Source organism: Myotis brandtii, unplaced genomic scaffold (assembly GCF_000412655.1).
Source record: "Myotis brandtii unplaced genomic scaffold, ASM41265v1 scaffold289, whole genome shotgun sequence".
Lineage (NCBI taxonomy): Eukaryota > Metazoa > Chordata > Mammalia > Chiroptera > Vespertilionidae > Myotis > Myotis brandtii.
Window position 1 is genome coordinate 836,048 of NW_005361048.1, and position 17,498 is coordinate 853,545.

Consider the following 17,498-nt stretch of genomic DNA (forward strand, 5'->3'; position numbering starts at 1 on the left):
TTTTTTTTTTACTTAAAAGTTTCTTATTGATTTTGGAGAGGAAAGAAGAAGGAGAGAGAGATAGAAACATCAATGATGAGAGAATCACTGATTGGCTGCCTCCTGCACCCCCTACCCCACTGAGAATTGAGCCCACAACTTGGGCATGTACCCTGACTGGGAATCAAATCATGACCTCCTGGTTCATAGGTTGATGCTCAACCACTGAACCATGGCGGCCAGGCGTCTCAATAATATATTTAATGAGAGCACATGTGCTATAAAATATTTAAGACATTTGCTCTTTTTCATCAAGGTGTATACATAACTCTCTCTAGCCTTATGTACGAACACAAAGCAATTTATGGACATTAAACCATCAATCCAATAAAAAAAACAGAATGAGGCAACACAGTGCTTTCCATTACAATTAAGTCCATCTTTGCCCACTATGTAAGACACCCACAAAACAATAAAATCTACAAAGAGTGACAGGTTTTTAGGAGGCTCTACATCATAGATTTAAACTGTTTCCCTTGGCAGTTCAAATAGGCATTTAAAAAATATTCATTTGATGTCAGGTGTATTTTGGAAAATATTGGTTAGAAAAAAAGAGAGAAAGAGATAAAATACAAAGAGGCCCATCAGCCTGAATCATAAAGTCAAAGATGGCCTGCCTTTTCACAGCATCTGGTGGTAATAATTAAAGTAATAAAAATTCCACCCTCAATTTTTAGAGCTGAGAAGACTCTATTATAGGAAAATTAGTAGTTGGATCAGAAGAAACCATGACAGCAATAATAGTATAAAAACAATGAAAACCCTTAGCTGCCCTGGCCGGTAAGCTCAGTGGCTAGAGCGTTGGTGTGTGCACTGAAGGGTCTCGGGTTTTGGTTCGATTCCTGGTCAAGGGCACGGCACGTACCTGGGTTGCAGGTTTGCTATCCAGCCCCAGTCAGAGTCTCTCTCACATTGATGTTTCTCTCCTTCCATCCCTTCCCCTCCCTCATAAAAAAATAAGTGGAAAAAAATATGCTTGGGTGAAAATTGACCAAAAACAAAACCTTTTTTTAAAAACCAAACCTACAGCTATTTTTAATTTTAAAGAGTCATGGTGGAACCAGGTAGGGATAAAATAATGCTAATCAATATTGTGCTTATTTCAATGATTTTCTTTATGAACATGTATTTCCTACTCAGAAATTTAAACAATATTTCTTAATATAACATTTTAGAAAAATATATTTTTATTTATTTCAGAGGGGAAGAGGAGTGAGAGAAAGCTAGAAACATCAATGATGAGAGAGAATCATTGATCGGCTGCCTCCTGCACAACCCCCACTGGCTATCAAGCCCGCAACCTGGGCATGTGCCCTGACTGGGAATCGAACCATGACCTCCTCATCCATAGGTCGACGTTCAATCACAGAGCCACGCTGGCCGGGCCTTAATATAACATTTTACCTCTAAAACATGAGCATTATGTTGGACCCCGATGAACTTTTCTAGGGGCAAATAAGCAACAATTGGGGAGTGTCACAGTGGACAGCAGGCTCCCAGGTAAACTGAGGGGCACCTGGGCTCAGCTACAGGAAGGGGCATCCTGGCCACATTCACAAGATCCGCCTCATCGTAGGCTGAGCGGTGCTGGGCTCATGGAAGAGTCCAGTTCCCTTCCCAGCAAGTGGGGTTTATTGGACCAGGACACAGAGGACTCCTCCATGCAGATCGGGTGTGGAAGGATGGGGGAAGCAATGCGGACCCCAATGAGATGTTCAGGATAGTCTGGGCGGGCTCCGACCAGAGAACTCTGGCGTTTGTCATGTCCACCAGGCAGGCCGTGTAGTGAATCCGGCCTCGCATTATGATACATATTAATGTGTGTCTTACATTGCCGGTCTCTTGGACAGATCCTGCAAGTGAAGAAGCTAGCTAGTCATGGTTTTGGTTTTCTGTGTGTGTTTTGGGGGGTGGGGAGTTATATAACCATGTTTCTGCAACTCACACATAGAGGCTGCTTGTGTCCTCACAATTCCTTGAAAAAATGTGCAGTGCTGTTTGGACCACACCGGTGACAGAGGGGAGGCTGAAGTGAGTGGGGATACACACCCCACTGGAGGGGCCAGCACCTGCTCAGGGAACCAACACAACTGGACTTTCAGGATGTTTAGGGGAGTTTTCCTGTTTTGAACAATGTGCCAGACAAAACAGAGATGGTTCTGAGCCTCAGTGAGCCTGAGGGCACCGATCTTTGACACCATTAACAATGCTCCTCACCTCATCCAATAAATGAGTCTGACCATGCCCAAGGGAGGTAGTAACCCCATTCCTGGTTGAGGACGGGCTGCTGCAGAGTCCTGGTGATGACTGTGGGGTGTGGTGGTTAAGACTGTGGGTGCAGAGCCCTGGTTAAGACTGTGGGGTGCCATACCTGGCTGGGGTGGCTCAGTGGTTGAGCGTCAGCCTATGCACCAGGAGATCATGGTTCAACTCCTGGCCAAGGCACATGCTGGATTTGCAGGTTCAATCCCCATTATGGCACGTGCAGGATGCAGTCAATCAGTGATTCTTTCTCATCAGTGATATTTCTATCTCGCCCTTCCTCTCTGATATCAATAAAAATATATTTTTAAAAAAGACTGTGGGGTGCCGTAGTTAATGGCGAGGTGTAGAGTCAGAGAAAGAGTGCGCGAGCAGAGCAATGCTGAGTAAATTACCTGGTACATGTCCCTGTGAAACAGACACAGTGCTGCTAAGATGTATAAATAGAAAATGCACAGAGGTGTTTGCATTCAGGCTGTTTTATTCAGGCTGTTTGCATTCAGGTTGTTTGCATTTAGGCTGTTTGTTTTCAGGCTGTTTGCATTTAGGCTGTTGTATTCAGGCTGTTTGTATACAGGCTGTTCGTATAAAGGCTGTTTGTATTCAGGCTGTTTGTATAAAGGCTGTTTGTATTCAGGCTGTATAAAGGCTGTTTGTATAAAGGCTGTTTGTATTCAGGCTGTTTGTATTCAGGCTGTTGCATTCAGACTGTTTGCAACAGGCTATTGTATTCAGGCTGTCTGCATTCAGGCTGTTTGCATACAGGCTGCAGGGGCGGTCAGCAGCCAATGCCTTCTCTCAGTAAGGCCTCTGCACCTCTCTTCACAGCAAGGTACCCTTGTATCCCACTGTCCTCAACTTTGAGCTTTAGCTACAATTCCCAGAACAAAAGTTTCTATTTTATATTATTACAAATATAACAGAAGTTAAATGCAATTTAACTTGTAATCATCTAAGTTTAGGTATCCCACAGCCTGGAAATCCATGTAATAGATTAAGAAAGTAGGATGAGGAAGGCCACTTTAGCGGGTCCTGGAAGGTTAGCTCTGCACGGGGTACCATGAAGGGGAAATATTTTTGTGGTGGTGACGACTTGGGGCTGCGATGCGGGCTTTTTCTATTCCACACCAAGGGTCTCAATTAGCCCGGGGGCCTGCTGGTCCACCTGCATACCCTTCTATTTGACACTCATGCTACTTATTATATTAGTCTAGATGCATTTTAGGGGAATGATATCCCCAAGGCACCCCAACTACCCAAGCCTGAGCTCTCCACTGACATGCTAATGGAGAGCTTATTTAACAACTTTAAATCCTGTAATTTCAAACCCAGAAAGAAGCAGCATCAAAACCTAAATAAACAAGCAGATGGCAAGCATAAATGCAGTCTACCATGCTGCCCACATGTAAATGTTCTTACGTCCAAACTACAGAGTCTATTGGACTTGCCAAGTCAAATGCTTTCAGGTACTAGTCCATATGAGAGACATTTACAGGCCATAACTTGGAAATAAACGTACTATTTCAAGGACACATAACAGAGCTCAACCAGTCTAGGAAAAGGAAAGACCCCACCAGACATTAGTTACAGTTTTAGATCGATGTGGAAAGAAAGAAACCAGAAGGTGCTGACTCGGCATGCTTTTCTCTAGAGGTGCACCCCAATATTCTCTTATAACAAGAGATAATACAGATGATGTAGAACTGTATACCTGAAACCCACATAGTTTTATTAATCAATGTCACCTCCAATAAGTTCAATTGAAAAAAGAGACATGAAACCCTTTAGATCAAGCATGTCAAACTCAAAGGCTAACACAAGCCAAATAAATGAGGCATGTGGCCCGTGGGCCGCGAGTCTGACATGCTTGCTTGAGATAAACATTTAAATTGGTAAACAGAAAGCCTGTCAGATAACTATGCAAACATGACACAGTTCTCATTTCCCCTCGAATGAAAAATAAAACCTAAAGCCAGAGGCTCTTGTATTAGCTTGGATTTGCATAAACAAGTAACGCCTGCTTTATTTTAGTTGAAAAACAACACCGACAATGTAACTTAAGAATGCACTGAATGTAATAAGCCCTTCCCTGAAATTCAAAGTACCACATGCTGCAAATGCTAAAATCACTGCACACACACACACACACACACACACACACACACACACACACACGAAACAGCTGGCTGGGTCAGGCACCAACAACTTGCATTGTTGCTAGTGTGCTAAATGTTAGAAACTGCTATCAGGCAACATAACCTTTGGAATTTCGCAGTATTGGTCAAATATACAAAGCTAAAGCAAAATGCCAACATTATATCTGCTTTGGGGTGTGAAGAGGGAAACAGGCTGTGCAACTTTATGAATAAATCCTACACCCTAAATAATGCCGGGAGCCAAACCTGGGGGAGCCACCAGGTTACCTCCCATAGCAGACCTCATCCTACTTCAAGCTTTCCTTTGATTCTGTTTATAAACTTCCAAAGCTTAATCTTTCTTCATTACCCTTTCTTCATTATTCATGCGATTACACCCAACATGCGATGCTAACTAACAGTTCCATAATTAGGAAGTAGAAGGGTCCCAAGTATTTAGGAACAGGGAGAATGATCGATGTCAGTAGCCAAGGGGTATATGGCCCTGTAAGTACCGGCCTATAGACACACTGCCGTCCACAGTACTGCCCAGTAAAAACCCACCCTCCACAGCTACAACTTCACACTGGGGTGGCGGCGTGGGCTCAGGACTGGGAACTCTATCTGGCTTATTTTGTGGGGATATTTGCTTTACATTATTATGATTCACTTACATTTATGAGTGTAAAGCTACTGGATTTTGGTGGTGGTGTTTTTTCCCGCCCTTGAAGCAGCCGAGGCCGCTGCTGATCAGGCCCTCCTTCAGCGCAGGCGTGCGGAGGCCCCTGCCGCCCTGCCCCCGACTCTGCGCAAGGAACCTCCTCCTGTCCGGTTGACCCGTTACGGGGTCCCGGTTAATTAGCATATTTCTCTATTTTATATATATAGATGCCAAAAGGCAGTATGCACTAAGGGGGCAGTATCTGAAATGATGATTCTGGGCTGAAATGTCATCACCAAGATTTACTCACTGGACGATCTTAAGCAAGTTACCTAACGTCTCTGGACCTTAGTTTCCTCATTTGAAAAATGGGGATGCTGGTCCCTGCTTTTAAGGACTTGCATGAGGATTAAACGGCACAGTGCATGTGGAATGCAAAGCACAATGTCTAGGATTCAGAAAAGTAAATGTCGGCTGATGCGATTATGAGGGTCATTCGGCTGGCCCTACATTCATGAAATGATGACTTGTGCATATAAATATATACACAAAACATACATTCGCAAACACAGAACACAAATATTGGATATCTATGGACATATAACATATGCACTTACACCACTTCTCTAGGGCCAGTCAACTCTCCAAAAGAAAGGTGAGCTGCGTACACGCTGAGCTGCTATAATTTACAAAGCCTCGTGTTCAGTCAACTTGTGAAATGCTGCCTGAAGAAATTCAGCAATTACAGGGAATCTGAGCAACATTCTGCAAGAACAGCTTTTCTTCTAAATGTATTTCCGATAGGAATTTGATTATTAATCAAACATTAGCATAGCTGCTATACAGCGGGCCATATTCCCCTGGTGACTCATTTGTTACTTGGTTATGCAATAGGACATTTTAAGGCATGGATAAATAGCTCTTTCTGGACATTCAGAAGTTTTCACAATAGATTTTCTTAAGACAAGGCTTAGAGCCTGAGCAAGCAAGTGTCACTTCCCATGAACACGTGCTCTGCAATAAAATAACACAAAAAACCACTAACTCAGAGCTGTGCGATATTTGAGTCATTGTAAAAAATGTTCAGATGATATGAAACCAAAATGAAGGGAGTGAAAAGCAATGAGACCTGACAATGCAGAGATGTGAGTTTTCATGTCTCCATTCGCACACAGGAAGGCTTCACGGGGTGCACATTTTCTCAATCACCGCTCCCCGGAAGCATGAGTTTCATTTACGATTGCATCTATGTTTCTTAGATGCTACGACTACCAGCACCCAGTTTAGTGTCTTTTGCTCTGTCCTGGTCAGCATTTTATTACCTGAATAAGCCCTTCCTAGGTTTCCCTACCATCACCCACCCTTTATTTCAGCCTCATCACAAGGGACCTCAACACTAAATTCAACTTTGTTCTTTGGCGTCTAAACCATTTCCCAAGAGCAAGGATATAAATGGCAAGATTATTTGACCTATGTTACTACCATCGATATAATCCCAATGAATGGAAATACTTCAAATTTCAATAATTCATATAGAATAAAAGGTAATATAATTCAGTACAACAGTATTAAGTTGCTTTGTTTGAAGTAGAGGAAAAGTAGGCGGAGACCGTCTAAACCTAGGAGATTGGATGTGAATATAAGAAGCTCCAGAGATTGACTGAACTTTTAAAGAAATGATTGATGGAGCTTTTAAAGAAATGCTGAACTTTATTTACAAACATGGTATCTCTTTCCTTGTCATAAATACTGTATCCCTAGAATGACACCAGACTTGGTAAGGGTCAGCAAGAGGTGAGGTGGAAGAGGGCGTCATTCAAGGATCCAAATAAAAATGTCCGAGTAAAGCCGTCACCCAGGGGAAAACCAGGAATTCAGGGTTAAACATGTGAGCCTTCCGCTCAGTAACATCCTTAGGATGAGCATCGCACAAGGTCCCCATCTAACCACAGCATCCTTCCTTCCCTTCCCTGCACAGTGGAGCAGGGGCGGTGTGACCGCTGTGGCTGACACTTACTGAGTGATTACTGTGGGCCAGACACTCACTTGACCACGTGCTGCTAGTGAACCACCTCGCTCAGTCCTCAGATCATCCCCACATTTTCTAGAAATAGAATTTGAGAGGCGGAGAATACAAGTGGCTTGCCCGGAGTCACACAGAATAGCAAACATTGAAACCAGAATATGTCAGACCTTGTAGCCATCACCTCTCACCACTATCTCTGGACAAGGACACACAAGTCAAGATTGCTGATGTGATACCAGGACGATATGCCAAGGTAGCTCCATTCAGCACCAAACCACGCTCACTGAAGACGCATATTCTACATGCGAGCAAGCCACAATTACTGTTTTCCTCATTTGTAACTTAATGCATCTCAGTAATGAGAAGGAAACTATCTGCGATTTTTTTAATATATATTTTCATTGATTTCAGAGAGGAAGGGAGAGGGAGAGAGAGAAACATCAGTGATGAGAGAGAATCATTGATCCGCTGCCTCCTGCATGGCCCCCACTGGGGATGGAGCCCACCATGTGGGCATGTGCCCTGACCAGGAAATCGAACCGTGACCTTCTGGTTCACAGGTCGATGCTCAACCACTGAGCCACGTCCGGCCAGCCTGTTTATTGTTGACGTCAACTTTCAGATAAACATGAGACAATACACAGAGACGCTATTTTCAAAACATGCAATGCGTTGATGAACCCAACATGCTTACTATGAATCACACTCACAAAAGCCTTCATACAAGTTTTTATATGTTTCCAGGCACATTTTCCCTCTTCTCTTTTACATCAAAGTGCTCAAACAAGCCTCTCGCAGCTTTGGGCCTAGATTGAAATGACTGCACTAAATACTACGGAAGGGGTTGGATTCGGGCATGTGTATTGCCTTCTGGCTGCTATGTTCTTATTTATTTTACTTTCTCCACACAAGACGCGTGGCCTTCCGTGGGCAGAAGCACAGGACGGAGGCCCGAGGCCGCCGGCTCACCTGCTTCAGAGCCTTCTTGGTGTGTTGCTGGAAGGAAGACACCAGCTTGCTTGGCACGGCCGTGTTAGGAAGACTGGGATCCCGAGTACAAGATGCTTCGTCGGGCACCTGCTTGGCACAAACTGGAAACACACAGAGAGAAGGATATTACTAATTTGAATTCCTTTTATTTTATATCCACTGTCATTAACCGGGAGTTTTTCTCCAGCTGAACACGGATTCCTAAAATAACACAAAAGAGCGCAGTGCAAAGGAGAGCCACTACCTTTGAAACAAGGGATCATTTAATAGCTGTGAGGCCACAGTCCCACTTTGCCAGGCCTCCGTTTTCTGACCCCCTGACTGATGATGATCCCCATGTCACAGGGCCCTTGTATGGACACAGAAAGGAACACAACGTCTCCCTCAAGAGTCGGGGGTCAGTAGAGACTCTGCAGTTCTGAGCATGGAGACGAGGCCACGCGCAGTATTGTGAAGAAACAACCCAAATTCATGGAAGTGCGTTAAATCCATGAACCTTGGAGGCAGTATAATTCCTCCATCCCTCCTTCGACAGAGTCCCTGGCCTCCTACGGCATGTGCATCCCTCCTAGGGGCCAAGTTACGTGGCACGAGAAGAAAAATGAAATCCAAAGTGCCAGCTGTCAAGTGAAGATGATGATTTCCAAGAACATGGAACCCTGGGCAGAGGACAACAGGATTGGCCATTTGTCCCCGAGTCAAGCTTCCCTGATGCTCACTCTACAGACCGCTCCTTAGAAAAGTCTGCTTTTCAGAAAAACCACTGCCTGGCTGGCACGGCTGACCCACGGCCCACACTCCCCGCCTGCCCTCTGACACCTGGGAGAGCTAGAGCACGTCTTTCTGTCCTCACCCCTCCCACCGGAGGGACGAGGGTTAACACGGGGGGCCGGGGGGGGGGGCTCTGCAGGGGTGCAGTGTGGACCGGCCCTGTGCACACGAGGGGGAAGGAGTTACTGGGAAAATCACAGTGAGGAAGCACTATGGCGACTGGCAGAAGGAAGGCTCGGGTCAGAGGCAGGAGGCAAGAGGAGGGAGATGGAAGAAAATAACGTAAGGACATGCGGTAAAAGCTCAACATGTGACTTGCTAAGGACAACAGGGTTGACACGAATCCACGAGAATTTTCCAAGAAACAGCAGCGCAGGAGGACGCTGACCCTCGCGTCAAAAACACACAAAACAAGGGAGAGTGGGAGCGATGCTGGTCGGACCCGGGAGCGCTCGGGGCCCAGCGCTGCGAGCACCCAGCAGCTTTGGATGGACTCAGGAGCATGATGCCCAGAAATGGAATGTGGGTCATCACAGATAATGTTTGGGAAGAAGCGTTCAAGTTTCGTTTCAGTACAGAAAGCTATCAGCAAGCCAAACGGAACACGTTTCGGACGATAAAATAATGGTTGGTTATTAAAGCCAGGCGCTTAACCCATGTGATCTCATGTCTTCCTCACAGCTTCCGTGCCCGATGGACAGGTACTACTTCCAAACCGGAGAGAGAAAACTAGGGATTGAAATGGCTCGATCACCTGCCCCTGGTCACACAGCCACGGGAACAGAGGAGCTGGGTCCCCAGGCCAGGCCCGTCCTTTTCCACTGAAAATACCTGGCGTCAATGCCAAGAGCTGACGCCAACAACGCAACGTCTAGAGCAGCCTGCTTCCCCTGCATCACGTTGGCAGTCCTGACACGGGAGGTGACTGGGGCCCAGGGAACAACGCACTCAGCCCCAACATGAGAAAATCGAGAGCCGTCGGTGAGAATGACCGGCCCAGGAGATGGTGCGGTTGAAGTAGCAAAAGGACTTGCCCATGGAGATAGTGCGAGAAGTCCTTGAACTAAAGATCAGGTGACCTTTTCTGTTTGATACCAATGAAATGTTTCCTCAAAACAGTCTAACTGTTCCAGTTAAGAAACATATTAAAACACCGCTGGCATAAACCACAGGCTCCTCGCTTCTCTCCTTGAAATGACAGCTGGAGGAGGACTTGGTAACACTCTCACAAAGCTTACTTGTTCAAAAATATGAGAAATAACCACCAGTTGGCCAGACCTAAACGAGTGTGATAGAAGCCTAGCCAGAAGTAAAGTGGGCATTAGCAAATACGTTTTATTACTTTTGCATTCTTAGAGTAGTATTTCCATCAAAAAAAAAAAAAAAGGAAATGTACTGGTTAATTGAAAAGAATAACCAAATGGATTTTAGGGACTTTATGGAAAATATGAGAGTGCTTCTGACTTCTGGACATCTAAACAAATTTACCAGTTTTCTTGGGAAATGATATTCTTCATAAGTATTTCAGAGGTAAACATCAACGCAGCAGGATCAGACACCACCAGCCGCTTCATCGTGTACATGTAGTTACAGCCTCGCGCCCGCTATGTTTTCCGATGCTCCCATAAGCATCGGACCATCAGCGGTTGCCTCCCTGAGGGCAACAGACACCTAACTTACAACTCAACTCGCTCTATTTCTCTGCGACTCAGGAGACCATTGCATCATGATACCTGTTTCAGCATCACCATATGTGCTGAAGAGTCTGGTTTAAATTCAGTATTAAATTCACGGTGCTAATGGTGACTCGCATGTATGTACACAGTGCTTTCAAAGAAGGATTTTTGTTCAACTTGGGGTCTAGAACTTCAGATAGAAGGCAGGACCGTAAAACTGAAACAGTGTCAAGAAATACTATGAAGTTTCCCCCCAAGATGATTCGTTTTCCTCTAAACCAGCTCTAGACTGCTTTATCTGACCTTCCAAGCCCCCGGGGAAGGATGACAAGAATTCCTTTACTACCTAGGCACTTCTTTCTCCAACCCTTTTTTCTGGAATTTAGTCCTATTTTTCTGAGTCAAACTATTTTCTCTAATTAGTAAAAAATCATTGTAGAATCTTAAAGAACGTAAATGTAATAGAACATAAAATCTATAAGGGAGTGTTCCTTTGGGTTAAAAACACTTTTGCCCTAGCGGGGTTTGCTCAGTGGTTAGAGCGGCAGCCTGCAGACTGAAGGGTCCCGGGTTTGATTCTGGTGAAGGGCACATGCCCAGGTTGCGGGCTCGGTCCCCAGTGGGGGGCGTGCAGGAGGCAGCCAATTAATGATTCCCTCTCATCATTGATGTCTCTATCTCTCTCTTCCTCTTTCTTCCTCTCTGAAATAAATAAATAATAATTTTAAAAAAACACGTTTAAGGGTAAAAAAGAAAGAGAAACATGGGTGAGGCACAATGTAATGAGTCCCTAGATCTCCAAGGGTACGCCTGCGTGTACGCCTTGACAACATGGCTGTTGAGCTGGGCGTGTCTGGCATGAACCACTCTTGTGCCATGGATGTGCTGAGGGTGGCTCACTCTAAAAACACTGTGTCGTTGGACTGTGCAGGTTCTCGCAGATTTACCTTCTGACAGAACACATGGTTTCCACTTGGACTTATTCTTGTCGCTTTCTCAATAACAGACATGATAAATAAATAACAGAGGGTTTATTTTAAACAGTGGCCTGAATATTTATCTAAGGGACTGAGTTCGGCCTCTGAAATCCAAGCCAAAGGAAATGAATGCTAAAGAAAGGACCTGGGGAAATCCCTGTACACGGAGTTGCTCCGGGAGCCAAGAAACTGAAGGGTTCGGACAGATGTTTTACCCAGTGAGCATCCCACACGCACGGGCAGCTTAGAGAGGGACACCTCCTTGGCATTCCGAACAGAAGGGGAGCTTTCTCCTGACCGTGCACTGGCGCCAGCACAACACGAATGCCAGGGTCTTATCCCTCCATGCCCCACAGGACTGCCTGCTCCTCTGTGGTGGACACACGGATGAGGAACACAATTCTAAAGTGACAGGAACCCTATTTCTGAGTACATATGGCTTGACTGCCCAAACTCGGCAATCTACAAACATAGTGCAAAGCTAATTTGCTCCTTTTAAATCCAAGCCGTTGATGGGATCCTTGGTATTTGCTGCTCATCTGCTTCTCCGTTCTTTCACTCTCAGACTCCCAAAGCCCTCCTCCAATATATTCTGTCTGGGAGGTGGAGGGTGACAGGGGATCCTGGGACAGGCGTGAAGGCAGAGAAGCTGGCGCCTGGGTTCCAGCAGGCCTGGATTTCGGCCTCTGCCCTCAGGGTGCCCAGCTTGCCCCTCTCTCTCCTCTTGTTCACTTCCCGTTCATCTTGAAAACATGGCTGAGCTGGAAAATATGGGTTAGAGCTCATACTTTTAAAGTTGGGTGCTAGGAGAGGGGATGGTGCCGTTCCCTCCCATCTCATTACTAACCCATTGGCAGGTGTGCAAGAGGCCTTGGACCTTGAACTTGAGACACAAAGAAGGGCAGGCTCAGAGGGAAATCTTGACTCTGTCTCTCCTTCCAGACTCACATCTTGGTCGCCCCCGCCCCCACACACATACACACACTCCCACCCTCTCTGATCCAGACACCAGAGACCCGGCTGGATTCCCTGAACACATACACTTACTGCATTTTCTGCAATTGTCCTGACTGTCCCTCTTCCATGTACCCTTTCTTCATCTCTCTGCCTGGCAAACTCATTTTTAAAATTACATTTATTGAGGTAACCTTGGCTGGTGTGGCTCTGTGGTTGAGCATCCACCTCTGAACCAGGAGGTCACGGTTTGATTCCTGGTCACGGAATATGCCTCGGGTACAGGAGGGAGCCAATCAATAATTCTCTCTCATCATTGATGTTTCTATTTCTCTCTCCCTCTCCCTTCCTCTATAAAATCAATAAAAATGTTTTAAAAATTGTTGAGGTAACATTGGTTAATAACATTATATAAATTTCAAGTGTACGACTTTATAATAAACACCTGTATTCTCTACTGTGTCCTCACCAAGCAGTCTGGTTTCCTCTGCCTCCATGTACTTGACCCCCTTTCCCTCTCCTCCCTCTCCCCTGGTTCCCTCTCCCCTGCTGTCTGTGGCTATGAGGTATGTTTGGTGCTTTCTTTTTGGTTCACTTGTTGCTTTTTGTTTTATATCTCACATGTGAGTGAAATCATATGGTTCTTGTCCCTTTTCTATCTGACGTATTCCCCTTAGTATAACACCCTCAAGATCGATCCATGTTGTTGCAAATGACAATGTTTCATCTTTGTTATGGCCGAGTAGTATTGCACTGTCTATATGTACCACTGAGCATTACTGACAAGAGCCAACACATGGAAACGACCCAAGTGACCTTCAACAGATGACTGGACAAACTCATCTTGACGGACCCAACTCACACAGCCTCCCCCAAAACTTTCCTGACCACCCGGTCTCTGAGGTGGGCTTACTCCTCCCCGAATCATGTTCCCTCGGAACTTAGTGTCCGAATTCACCACAGTCCCAGGTGGGGAAGTGTCTGCCTCACCACCCACAGGCTCCAAAACTCAGGGACGGATGTATGAACAGATCTATACATGTTGATCTATAAATGCTGGTTAAACTAAAGTGTCCAATTTGATTTTCATTAAATTTACCTGAACACTTTTTAAAGTTAACTTTCAATCACTGTTTTTAATAAGAATTCACAAAAGGGGGCGGGGGGTCAGCGAAACAGTTTTTCATTATGGAAACGCACACATAAAAGGTGAATTTATTTACTGACTTTTTAAAATCTTCATTGCTGAAAGTATTACATATGTCCCCTTTCCCCCCAGCCCCATGTACCCCTTTTCTAGCCCATCCCCACCCCTCTGCCCCGGGCTCACTTTGAAAATGGAAGCACTATTTTGAAAATGTTTAAACGATCCTGGGGTCCATTCGGGCAAATATGGAAACTGAAGCACAGAACGTCCTATGCGAGTCAGTGGAAGACGCAGGGCCTGCCAGGAACTGCCGATCTGCTGTCCTGACTCCCCGCCTCATTGTAAGAGGACAGTCGCAATTTAGAGGCTTTGCAGACCGAAATAAAAATAAATTTAGAGTCAAATTTAGACATCGCGATGCTTACTTGGAATAGCAGGAGCTGTGTGGGGACAGAACCACCAAACAGACCCGATGTTGCATAACGTAGTCACTCCCACAAAGGGATCTGTGTGTCTCATTAGGCTGCACAGTAAGTAACAGGCTACCTGAGGCCACTGGTGTTCAAAGGTGCAACCGAGGCAGGGAGAGGGGCCTCTTGGGGTCAATCTCATTTCTACCAGTTCCCCCTCCAACGACCCCCTTTCTACGTTTCTGAAAACTCATACTAGATGCTCTCACATCAACACAGTGATCTGTAGAAATAATCCTGACACACACAATAGTTTTAATACTGTTCTCATAAAGAAAACCTTAAATCCGCGACCACACATGAACTCGAACACGTGTGCCACGGGTTAGGATCCAATCACATCTTAAAAGAGGGTTGGGTCTTAGAAAGAGCGTATTTATTTTTTTATTAATTATTCATTCAGTTGTAAAACTTTTATTGAGCCCTTTCATGCCAAGTCCCGTAGAAAATAAATGCAGGGAGAAAAACAGTGAATAAGACCTAAGTACTAATGTTGAGACCACAACTTTTTAAAAGGTAACTTTCAAAGAACAATAGCATAGAACTAGTAATTTTACCTGAGAAAAACCAGGTCTATAAAAACCTAGTCATGATAACTACAATTTGTTTTGAAAGATTAACAAGCAGATAATTTGAAAGTATCCCTAATAAAAAAAAGCTTCTGTTTGGAGAAAAAAAAATACTCACATCATAGTTACACTTGAAATTGTGTGCATCACATCTTCTGGAAATATACAGCAACAAAATACGTGCCAAAAAAACTATTTAAAATGATGGTGAAGACCAGGCAAAACCCATCTGACCGAAACTAAATCTTTTCTGACCTCTATGTCTTATAGAAAAAAAATAGTAATTCCTTAATCCTTTTTTAATCTAGACTAAGGAAAAGTGCCCGCTCCCAAAGCATTCCTATTCTAAGGTAGATTTAAGTGTCTGGATTTAGATAATTTCCCTGTTGCATTAAAGAAAACATTCAAAGGGTATGAGATATCAAGACAGGCCAATTAAATAGAGCAATAATAGCAATCAACTAACGGAAATAATAATTCCCTCTTAAATTTTCAAGGGAGAAAGCATCTGAACATGGTATGTATTGATACTTGGCAATATTTCATACCATATCACCTATGAATAAAACAGACCTTACATAACTGAAGCTTGTACTATATCTATGGCCTGCTTCATTGGCCCAACCTAATGAATGCACTCAATCTGTCCCATGGATACCATAAAAATATCCCTGTAAACTCAGACAAGAAAAGAGACACCTGAATCAGAGATAAGATTTCATGGGAAAAAACTATGTTTTAGGTTCCAGCCTCGCACCACCTAACCCCTCCTACCACAGAAGCAGTACGGATTTCTCTCATGGCCACGGACAGGGTGTCACCATAAGCCAGGGGTGGGCAAACTTTTTGACTCGAGGGCCACAATGGGTTTTTAAACTGGACCGGAGGGCCGAAACAAAAGCATGGATGGAGTGTTTGTGTGAACTAATATAAATTCAAAGTAAACATCATTACATAAAAGGGTACGGTCTTTTTTTTTTTTAGTTTTATTCATTTCAAACGGGCCGGATCCATTTCAAATGGGCCATAGTTTGCCCACGGCTGCCATAAGCTGTCGATGTGCGGAAGACATTAGCAGCTATTTCTCCTACACGACACAATGCCTGTGGTGGTCTACAGTGCGTCAGGTTCCTGAAACATCTACACAGAAGTACAGCAACCCACCTAGAAAGTGGGAAATAGAAAAAAGGCGGGAGGAAGAGTATCACCAAAAGGTTGGTAGACGTCAAGGGTAAGTGCTCCCCTCACAGGCACTGCTGCTCATCACTTTATACCCAACACGGGAAAGGGAACTCCAGGTACAACCAAGGAAGCGAGAGGAGGGGTTCAGGCAGCCAGCTGCTGGAGAAATGGCTCTCTACTGTCACTTTAGACAAAAAGGAGAGAATGGATGATCTGGTATCAACTTCAAAAGTACTTTATTAATCACACACTACATACATCAAACTGAAGTTGGGCCAGTTAAGCTGAGTAATTTGGAGAATACCTTTAATTTTGATTTTATTTGAGAGGAGGTTTGTTTTTATTATGAGATCATAGTCTCTTTCCAATCCTTATCTCCACATGATGAACTATTTCCCTCACAGCACAGAAAATGAGGGGGAAAGTCCACTTAAATGGGCTAATTTATCTGCACTTAACAAGAAAACTCTCTTTTCTTCCCTGACTCTTGTATAAATCTTATTATACAGGAACAGAGGCCGCAGTTCCAGGGGAAATATGTAAGAAAAAGGGGTCCCTGGTGGGTAACAGAAGTACAGAATAGGGACGACATCTATGTTTGACAGAGGAGGGCTAAGTCACTGGGGAAGTTGGGATGAAGGGAGTGGGGTCTAGATGATGTCCGGCTGCTCTCCTCCATGGGGGAGGGCGGGGGAAGAAAACTCATTTAATTAAAAGCACAAAAGGTTTTAGCCTAAGGAAAAAATGCTTGCCTATCAAGGCTATCAAAAATGCAGAAAGGCAGGTAGGAAGGGACTGTGAGAGTCCCAGCCCTTGGGACATTTGCTGTTAGGATGATGTCTAAGGAATCGACTGGGTTAAGGAAAATGCTGGCAGGAGAGGACAGGCCTCCATGAACTTCCGAGGCCCGCCTGCTGCTCGGGAACTGTGAGAACCGTGGGCTGGGATGAAAGCCGGGAGAGCGAGAACGAGTGGGCCGCGGAAGTTTACATCCTGCCCGTGGCCACTGCTGACTGTGAACAGTACTCCCTTTCCTCCGCCCTGGCTTTCATGTGTAACCGAAACACCACTGTCACAGGCTCCGGTGTCTCCAGGCCACCAACGTGGAACAGGTGTCTCCATGAGCCAACAGCGCTGTCCAGGAAAATGCAGGTGTTGGATAAGAGACAAATGAGCTTCACCCGAGAAAATGGGGGACCTGGCAGGACGCCCCGCCCTCATCTACAGCCCTGTCTGGAGTGGCCGCCAGGTAGAAATTGATTGTGACGGCCCAGGCCATCCTGCCCAAAACCACCTGGAGCCCAGACAAGCTCCTGAAACGCCTCCGGCAAAACAAGGCCCGGAGGCCGCGAGGAGTGAGGCCTCAGCTGGGTCCGTGGCATCTTTTAAAGTTACTCAGAACAGCCCAGCAGGAGTGGCTGGGAGTGGAGCATCAGCCTATGAGCCAGGAGGTCACGGTTCCATTCTGGGTCAGGGCACATGCCCGGGTGGCAGGCTCAATCCCCAGTAGAGGGCGTGCAGGAGGCAGCCAATCCATGATTCTCATCATTGATGTTTCTATCTTTCTCTCCCTTCCTTTCTGAAATCAATAAAAATATATTAAAGAAAGAAAGGTACTCAGCACACTCCATGCACAATG

General features: G+C 45.1%; 1 protein-coding gene across 1 annotated transcript in view; it reads right to left on the reverse strand.

Moving 5' to 3' along the window:
• The window catches only part of ASXL3 (additional sex combs like transcriptional regulator 3), a 94,336-nt gene that overhangs the window by 71,844 nt on the left and 4,994 nt on the right, over nt 1–17,498 (reverse strand). Inside the window, 1 exon segment of the mRNA XM_014542002.1 lies at nt 8,093–8,214. Within this exon segment, the coding sequence (XP_014397488.1) occupies nt 8,093–8,214 (122 nt within the window).